We start from the raw sequence: 9,306 nt of genomic DNA on the forward strand, positions 1-9,306 counted from the left end.
AGAGGATGAGGAGGAAGAGCTCAAGTAGCTCTACTACCATTATCACTACTACTACTATTCTTACCTTAGTTGGATTATGGCCAACTACTGCTGCTGCAGTTATACATTGTGCTAATAATCTAGGTGATAGATGCATTATATGGTGTGGTATACGTCGTATAAGGGAACGGAAAGTCCCTAAGTAATAATATTACTACTATTATTATTAAACCATTATCATCTTCACATTACTCCTATCTGATGTCTCTAAATAGGCCAATACACGTAATGCTCGAGCAACATATCTATAATAATAATGATGATTGTTATGATTTTGTTATTATTACTTGCCACTCATAACCTTATGATATTTCCATACTTCGTTACCAAATCTCATAATCATATCAGGATCATCTTCTGCTGGCCATTTTAATATCATATATCTAATTATCATAATACCATACATATATGATGATAGTATTATTATTATTACAATTCAGCAATATCAATAAGATTCCACCAACGATATTCATGTATCCTATGAGGTAGCTCTCGACCTACAACGATCATCACTATTAAAACAACACTATGTTACTCTTCTTCTTCTTGTTGCTGTTGTTACTGATCGTTGTTATTATTACCTAGAACGGTGAAGAACTGCTTATTACCATAACGCATAGATAAAAATGCTCGTACAACGTCACCAATAGCATCTTCATCAAATTCATTAAAGTTGTCCTAAACAACGTTATGTGATCACCATGATCATGATAATCTGTCATTAATAATACTTCTATCTCATCTGTTAGTATATGTAAGAATTCATCATGCTTCTTAACCCTTGTACTAGCAAATGCTAATACAATGTCAGCTAATTCTCGTGGTGATGTTGGTGGTAATGTATTATCGATTAACCATGTATTACACGCATGATCCATAACCGATCTAAGATAACAATAAGCTCATGATAGATAATACTACTACTAGTAGTAGTATTATAACCTAATCCATTGAGGATGATGGATACCGCATCTAGTGTATGCTGTAAATAAAGCCAACAACACCTTGGTATTATTTATTGATGTTGGTTTGATAGCCTAATATAATTATAACCATCACTAATAGAATGATATTACTATTATTACTTGATAAAGTGAGGTCATAAATGGTTGATTAATATAAGCCAATGGTCTACTTAAGAAATATCGTTCAGGATGTGCAGTTCCTAATTGTAATACAACATTCATACATTACCATTCATATCATAATCATCATAATTCTCTTACTATGTATAACCTTTGGTCGTATTCTATCAAATGCAAGTAGTATCTTTATCATGTGGGCATCATTAAGATCAGGTAATCTCTCATTAACTCGTGTTGATATACGTTGAAGGATGATATCATCTATAATAGAAACAACAACAGCATGATGATGATGATTAGGTTGTTGTTGTTGTTGATGATATACATTACCGGGTACTCTTCTACTCCTATTGGATGGATGATGATACTTATAAGCAAATGGTACTGTCTCTGTTACTGCTAATGTAAAGTCATCCATATCAATAGGATCAATATCCCTAAAAGATATTATTAAGATATTGTTATCACACCTACTACCCTGTGGCTATCTTCACTCTATTAGGATGTACCATAATAGGTCTATTCCTTCCCCTGAGCTCTAGAACCATAGATTCCATCTTATCATCCTTTTTGTCTATATGTAATGATGAACCCATATTAGGTAGCTTAGTACTCCATCTTCTCCATGGTGGCATATTAGTGGTATCTATCTTATATCGACGACTCTGAATCAAGTAAGCAACAACAACACGATGATAATAATAATCATTATTATTATACAACTAAACCTACTTCATAGTTCAATCCATCATACTTCATTGAATGATGATAATAGTATCCATATTGTACCATATTACAGCAGCTACTCCTACTACTAGTACCATGTAGTAGGGTATATTGACGAGTATGTGAGGAGGCGGCGACGGCGACGGCCGATACTCTGCTGTTCGTGGCTATTACCATATTGATGATAACTACTACTACTAGTATAATCACGATTAAGATGGTCATACATACAGATATTACACTAATACCCTTATTAAGGAAGAGATAAATGTCAGGTTTATCATTATTAAATGAAAGTATAATACATTGTTGCTTGTGCTTGTTGTTGTTGATGATGATGAGGTACTTTCACCACTTCATCATCATCCCATAAGCAGCAGGTACTACGTGATATACGATAATAATACAAGTATGAACTAATGGTAGATATAGCATCGTGTGCATTAGATGTAATACTATAAGATTTGATGAGTATCTCCTGAATACCCATAGTAGGACCATGTCTTGTTGGAGAAGTGACTAAATAGATATTATCAATAATAAGTAGTGATGTAGTATTATTATTACATGATGATTTATGATGATTATCTATGAATGATACAGACATATGGTGTGTAAGGGGACTATGGTCCATATCTTCATAACCATAATCAGGTAACATCTATACTCATTATAAGACAACTCATCAACTCAAGTATAAGACCATCATTATTACATAGTACGAGCGATATAATAATAATACTGATGATGATGATAGGCTTACAGACACATCCTAATACTCGAGGAGCTGCACCCAGCTGCATATAATACTCATCATCATAATCACCATAGTAAGCAGAAACATAACTGCATCATGATAATCACTCGAGCCTAAATGGTAGTAGCCAAACTGATGATAACGTATTATAAACCCCCCTTTTCATTCTTGAATCTACCGAATCTCCATACCAGCACCATCGTAACTCCGGGTATATACTTCTTAGGATTGACCAGGTACAGTGGATTGAGCATACTTAGCTTTAGAGATCTTAGCAGGACCACCCTTAGCAGGTCCAGAACTATTAGGAACAGTGATATCAGGATTAGGTGCTCGTTCGACAACAGACATGGACACGAAATAATAAAACTATAATGATAAATGGAGTTTATAAGCATGAGCATAAGCGAGAGACGTATTCGATGGTGTAATAACCTATAGCAACTCTAACTTGATACTAATATATACTACCACTTACCGACTACACATAAACAACAACAACAACTCTACATTATCCCCAATATACTACATCTACCTGATATACTACTACCTACTTTTATGTATAGTAATGTGACATGAGTAGATTCAATCATTTAATAAGAATAACAACAACCAAGAATAATAATATGGATACCTGTATAGAGCCTACTAATATTAGAAGACCACTTCTTCTCCTTCTTGTTCATATTGTCCACTTGAAGATTGCGAGTCGGTCGTCGTCTTTACCAAGTATACCATTATTATTAATGTTAGCATAAGGGTTACCTCATGCCTACTCTCAGAAGGATGGTACTAGCAGAATTCTATAGATGTATATACTCATGAGTAGTATTTAATACAAACATTATGCTCCTATTACAACAGCCACCGCCGTCGTATTGTCGTCATAGTACTACTGTATTTAGATGATACATAGAAGAAGAGAAAGGAAGTAAGCAGGATACTACTATTAATAGGAGGTATGTACTGATTGGATGGGGGTAAGAATAAGAACACTAAAGGTGTACTTCTTATTATCTTATCAACAACAACCTATAATAATAATACTAGGTAGATCATCATCATTATGGCTAATACACATTATACGAAGGATATGACTATGTTGTGATGTGATAGATAATAATGACATGAGCTTCGAATTAAAATATTCATTTATCATCATCATGATGATCAATACCTTGTATGACCTAATAATGGTAATAGTAATAGTAGTAGTAGGGTAGCAAGCACTACATAATTAGTATACAACTTAGTGCATTGTTCATAGATAATAAAGGTAAACATAGTCTGTGGTCCCAATCTGGTAAAGTTGACTAACCATCCTTTAAATCTAAGAATTAAACATGCTCAATACTGTGTTGATGCCCAACCTATTATTAATACAATGCCATTATTCCTTCTGTCATTATCAATAGGTGTTAGACTCTTATCCCTTCCTCCTCGATTCGACATAAGCATAGTCTTCAATACATCAAAAGGGGATGTTATCGTAGTTGCTACTATACCCGATATTAATCCTGCTATAATGCTTATCTGGATATTAATAATAATAGGATGATACAATCCCGATATTATTACAGTTGGATCGTTGATATACGGCATATGTATCGAATCCCTCTTATTAGTTATATATGTTTTAAGTGTAGTATATGATATGATCTGTGATGCAGTCAACAATGCTGCACGAATAACAGACATAGATGTTCCTCGCCATAGATTTGTGTATAAGGTACTATACTCCTTCTTATGTTCATGTGATGACGATGATACCTGAATAAACTAATAAAGTAAAATGATAATTACATCATATTACATTGGTCATGATGACATTCATGATGATCATCATTGCATTATCTTTCCTCTGATACCTAGTACTACTAGATTGGAGCCTTACCTTGAGTACTTCTAATGGATTACCAATAATGGCAGCAATAGATCCTGTAGTATAACTACCCTATACTAGTTATAATAACTATATTACCAGATAATAATGCTGCAGTGATGCTTATAAAAGATGATGAGGAAGAGGAGTTCTGAGTGATAGTATTAGTCTCTAGTGTATGATCGTTATCCCTTATTATCCTAGTATATGATTCCAATGCTGTCTTTATAGGAGAGTATCTTGTAGCAATAAGAATACTTCTTGTTAATAGAGTTTCTTCTTGTTGTTATTACAATCCAAGTCTTGCTCCACCATATATAGAAGCTCTAAATAATGCAGGTATACAGCCTTTAAATAAAGCATACATACCACCCTCATTATGGATTATCTAATTATATCACTATACTGCTCATTATTATTAATATAAGTTATCACATCTTTAGTAAGAGTATACACTACTGTTGGAGAGAAGGCTAACTTATTAATGTGTCCACTTTTAACAATGTATCTTGACGACGACGACGACGACGTTATTGCTTGTTGTTGTTGTTGCAATAGTTGTAGACGTACCTTGCTAGTGGTATGTCTCGGAGTAGTATTATTATTACTACCACCTTCACAAGATCTAATGGATGTGTTATTAATGTAGCACATGATACTGATATTGATGATAAGAGTATATGCTCAGTAGTGCTCATTACAGTAGTACATCCCTTATCAATAACAACAAGAGGAGGAGAAGGAGAAGGAGTAGGAGGAGCAATAGTAGATGGCATTATTATTAATAATCATAATAGTCCTTTGATGATAATGGATTGGTAACACATTATGTATTACAACTATGTATTCTAACACATGATATAGCAAGATATATGTGGGACTTCTGGATATTGTTAGTAATGTAGACTCAGTACACACAGATCGCATCAGGTCCCCATGATGATAGTAGCATAAGAGTGAGTAATACCACACCATTATCACATCATCATCATACACTCCAAACAACCATCAACTCCTCCATTTGATCTATGTATAGGAATTATAATGGAATATTATATGCATCTGCATGTATAGGGAGGATGATATCAAGTATATTACATCATCATTATATACTATCGGGTAATGTCTTGTAATACAGTGTGCACTATACATGATAAACTAAGATCTAGGTAACTCGAACAATCTCTATTATGATAGTGAATTCAAACAATCAATATTAACTCAATCCTTACAAGAAAGAGAAACATATTCAAGCAAGCGTCTCCAAAAACATCTGAACAAGAAATGAGATACTTATCGTTGGTAGTAGTAGTTGGTAGTGGTGGTGGGCGTATTATTATTACCTTGGTAACTCGACGTTCCTCATTCTGTGTATCCTCTCTAAGTATCAGATCATGATGAGAGATGTTCAATAAGGGAGTATTATTATTATCAGCCATTAATTGACCATACACTACCTTTGATGAGGATCTTCTACTCTCATCCGCAGCTAATCTCTGATAACAACAGATTAGTCAACAGATTAGTAATAACAATGAATGGTGGTGGTTGTGGTAGTACTAATGTCGGAGTAGTTGAATGTGGCTTACATCTAGCCACATTATACGCCGTTTTGATGCACTTGATTCCTCCTTATGTGTGATAGGATTGAGTCCATATCCTCCTGACTTCTCCATAGTATGACCTCTTCGTTGCTCTTCCTAATGATGATATTAATACACTTAGTGAGCAGTAGATATATTGTCGTACTTGTGGTGATGATGATGGTGGTGGTTGTATACCTAATTCTGGTACTGATAGATCATTAGGATCAACTTCAGGTATTGGTGATTTTATTATTTTCTCAATCTCTTTAACTGTCTTCCATTCATCAAACCATATGGTACCTAATTATATCAATACCATATACTTATAATCATAATCATCATTTGCATTATTACATCCACCATCTTTAACAAGTCGTGTATCAGTACATCCTCTACCTCTAGGTTTATTGCATTTATGGAACCATACTCTCTCTCTAACCTCATCAGCAGCTACTATACCAATAGCAAGTCCCATGTGACCTGCCCGACCAACTCGTCCAATCCTATGAATATATCTAAATAATAATTACATGATAATATATGCAATAATAATAATAATAGAATATTACGTTTCAGCATCATCATATGGAGGTAAAGTAAGCATTATTTCAAAGGGTAATCCTGATATATCAATACCACGAGCAGCAACATCAGTGCATATGAGGAACCTATCATAATGATCATGATGATCAATACACCAACCTCAATTCTACTACTACTACCATTATAAGCACTTGTATTACCTTATAACTCCTTGTTTAAACGCCTCCAATGCTTCTTGATTATGTTGTCTTCCTCTTGCTCCAGCTACTACACAACAACTATACCTATATATAGATCATCATGAGTGGATTATGATGATGAAGATGATACTACTGATAACCAGCAGTAGATGTCATCATATCTTCAACACTCACATGACGATTTCTGAATAACAAAATTATATGATAAAATAACTGAATAAGTATACTTACGATGATATACCATCAAGTGAATGAAAATATGCTTCTAGATTATCACAATCTAGATTAGTACGACAAAATACCATACATCTATCCATCTTATAGGCATCAGCTATCTACAATAATAAGTCTTATGATGATCATCAACATAATAATAATAGGCATCATCATTACTTTAACAGCAATCTTAGGTTTCTTAAGCTTTATCTCTTCAGATGGCAAACCAATTGTATTATCCAATGCATATATACCATCTGAGATACTAATTATGATGATGAGGCTGTTGTTGTTATTATAAGAATAATGAGTATGTTTATATAGTCCTGTCATTACCTGTTGGAACTGGAGCATTTGGATTCCTACATTCACCACAAACACCTTTCTTCTTTAACTTAATATCATCATTAGGATGTATACGATAAATCGCATGATGTACAGTATCAGGTAGAACATTACCAAGTATACTCCCTCTAGTATCAACCCATTGAGCATTTACTGTTAGTAATTTAATCATATCTTGTACCTCTTCACTTGCTAACGTAGCACTTGTTAATACTACTTGAACTCTCATCATCATCGATGTAGGCCCATGTAGGTGATCACCATGGGTTTTGATGTCATCACCTATGTTAACATCATGAATAGATAGGTGGCAGCACTAGGAGTATACATAGTTTAGCAAGTATCTTATCTTGATCATTCTTAATAAGATCATCAGCTTCATCAAGTATTAATATGAATACTCTAGATAGATCTAATTGACCCCTATGTATCTACGAGTATTGATAATAATAATGATAACAACTGCAACTTGAGCATCATTATCACAGAGTTCTTTATCTTTTGTGGTGTACCAACAACAATATCAGGTTGAACTCCTTTTGGTCCTCTAACATCAGCGGCATATAAATGTATATTAATAGATGGTTCTAGATCCCTACACAACGATGATGAGTTCATTGCTGATCTGTAATGATAATGATGTTCTATTACTTAGAATATTCCCTCATACATTTACAAGTCTGTTCACATAAAGGTATTGTTGGTTCCAATACTATACAATAAGGTGAGGGTATAACATTCTTGCTATTCTGACGACCAGGATCATCATCGTGGACACCGGATTTATCTGCATTATTATTATAATGACCACGAATGAATAGTAGTAGTAGTAGGATGATAATATTACTTCTTTGTTCATATATCTCCTGTAATGATGCCAAACCAAATGCAGCTGTTTTACCAGTACCAGTCTCAGCACATATACATACATCACCACCACCTATCATCACAATACTAGTAGTAGGTATAGATGATAGTGATATTAGTAGTTTTATTATTATTACCGAGTATTAGAGGTACAGCTTCAGCTTGTACGGGAGTAGGTAATGTCCAATCTAGGTCTTCGACTGCACATATGATAGAAGGATGAAGACCAAACTCCTCGAATGCTGACATTATTTAAACTACGCAGATTATTAAGCTACTAAGATAAGATGCCTTTAATAAGTATATAGACATACCCTTTGGTGGTAGGCATCAACGCTACCTACTATGTTCATAAGAGTATTACTACTTATAACAAGACATGATAATGTTGACAAATATTGAGTAACAACCAAGAGGTAGTAGAGAGATGTTATGATGAAGATAACACTTAAGTAAATGATCTATTCGTAACTACTACTATCAACTTTTGTATTATCATCATAATCAATCATCAGAAACGGCTGTTTCTGTAGTTGCTGCTGGTGATGATGCATATAGTTTAGTTTCTAGTGGTACAAATGGTAAATATTGATCCCATTGTATAGGTATATCACGACACGATTGAATAGATGGTGGTAACTCTATAACATCATATTCTGATTCTGTATGTATATCCATACACTTATATGTTTTCGTGTTCATCAATGTATTGCTATCATCATCGTAGATAAACCTGATATCATAATATTATAATGAGAAGGCTTATAAGATTATGAATATAAAGACTATCTTATAAGTAGTACTAGACGATCCTATATTACTGTTGCCCTATATTATATTCTTCTTCACCATAACATAAATAGAGTATTGGTGTATTACCATCAGCAGCATCAATACATTGTCCAAGAGCAACATTACCTATAATAATATACTAGTACCAGTATTACATGATTCACCCATTATTATTACGTATTTGTATTTTATGTATCCATTGCCACTGTTGCCTCGTATCAGTAGGATCACATTCAACTACACTCAATGTTTGTTGCCCTTCAACAAT

General features: G+C 33.9%; 4 protein-coding genes across 4 annotated transcripts in view; all 4 read right to left on the bottom strand.

The window, feature by feature from the left end:
- Positions 1-2,457, bottom strand: part of Pmar_PMAR006718 (hypothetical protein) — a gene marked incomplete at both ends in the record, with an annotated part of 3,357 nt that extends 900 nt beyond the window's left edge. Inside the window, 10 exons of the mRNA XM_002787984.1 lie at positions 65-177; positions 232-284; positions 327-422; positions 473-536; positions 621-717; positions 1,125-1,204; positions 1,266-1,385; positions 1,455-1,561; positions 1,602-1,698; positions 2,418-2,457. Coding sequence (XP_002788030.1) covers positions 65-177; positions 232-284; positions 327-422; positions 473-536; positions 621-717; positions 1,125-1,204; positions 1,266-1,385; positions 1,455-1,561; positions 1,602-1,698; positions 2,418-2,457 — 867 coding nt within the window. The remainder of the gene's footprint in view (positions 1-64; positions 178-231; positions 285-326; positions 423-472; positions 537-620; positions 718-1,124; positions 1,205-1,265; positions 1,386-1,454; positions 1,562-1,601; positions 1,699-2,417) is intronic.
- Positions 2,458-3,755: 1,298 nt separating this feature from the next.
- Positions 3,756-5,265, bottom strand: Pmar_PMAR006719 (hypothetical protein; the record flags this gene model as incomplete). The annotated part of the gene is made up of 5 exons (XM_002787985.1): positions 3,756-3,794; positions 4,186-4,377; positions 4,421-4,475; positions 4,783-4,877; positions 5,191-5,265. 5 exons carry the CDS (start codon positions 5,263-5,265, stop codon positions 3,756-3,758), a joined length of 456 nt encoding a protein of 151 aa, XP_002788031.1.
- A 462-nt stretch (positions 5,266-5,727) lies between these two features.
- On the bottom strand, positions 5,728-8,495 carry Pmar_PMAR006720 (ATP-dependent RNA helicase DHH1, putative; the record flags this gene model as incomplete). Its single annotated transcript, XM_002787986.1, has 15 exons — positions 5,728-5,762; positions 5,833-5,985; positions 6,079-6,189; positions 6,239-6,375; positions 6,430-6,590; positions 6,645-6,743; positions 6,819-6,902; positions 6,952-7,002; positions 7,050-7,153; positions 7,212-7,291; positions 7,708-7,810; positions 7,866-7,926; positions 8,031-8,166; positions 8,227-8,319; positions 8,384-8,495. The coding sequence occupies 15 exons, from the start codon at positions 8,493-8,495 to the stop codon at positions 5,739-5,741; spliced, it is 1,509 nt and encodes a 502-aa protein (XP_002788032.1). The 3' UTR covers positions 5,728-5,738.
- Positions 8,496-9,063: 568 nt separating this feature from the next.
- Pmar_PMAR006721 (polypeptide N-acetylgalactosaminyltransferase 12, putative) overlaps positions 9,064-9,306 on the bottom strand; it is a gene marked incomplete at its 3' end in the record, with an annotated part of 2,951 nt that continues 2,708 nt past the window's right edge. The window contains exons 16-17 of the mRNA XM_002787987.1: positions 9,216-9,296; positions 9,064-9,164 (exon numbers count right to left, since the gene is read on the bottom strand). Coding sequence (XP_002788033.1) covers positions 9,064-9,164; positions 9,216-9,296 — 182 coding nt within the window. The remainder of the gene's footprint in view (positions 9,165-9,215; positions 9,297-9,306) is intronic.

This window comes from Perkinsus marinus (genome assembly GCF_000006405.1).
Source record: "Perkinsus marinus ATCC 50983 genomic scaffold scf_1104296928836, whole genome shotgun sequence".
NCBI classification, from domain to species: domain Eukaryota; phylum Perkinsozoa; order Perkinsida; family Perkinsidae; genus Perkinsus; species Perkinsus marinus.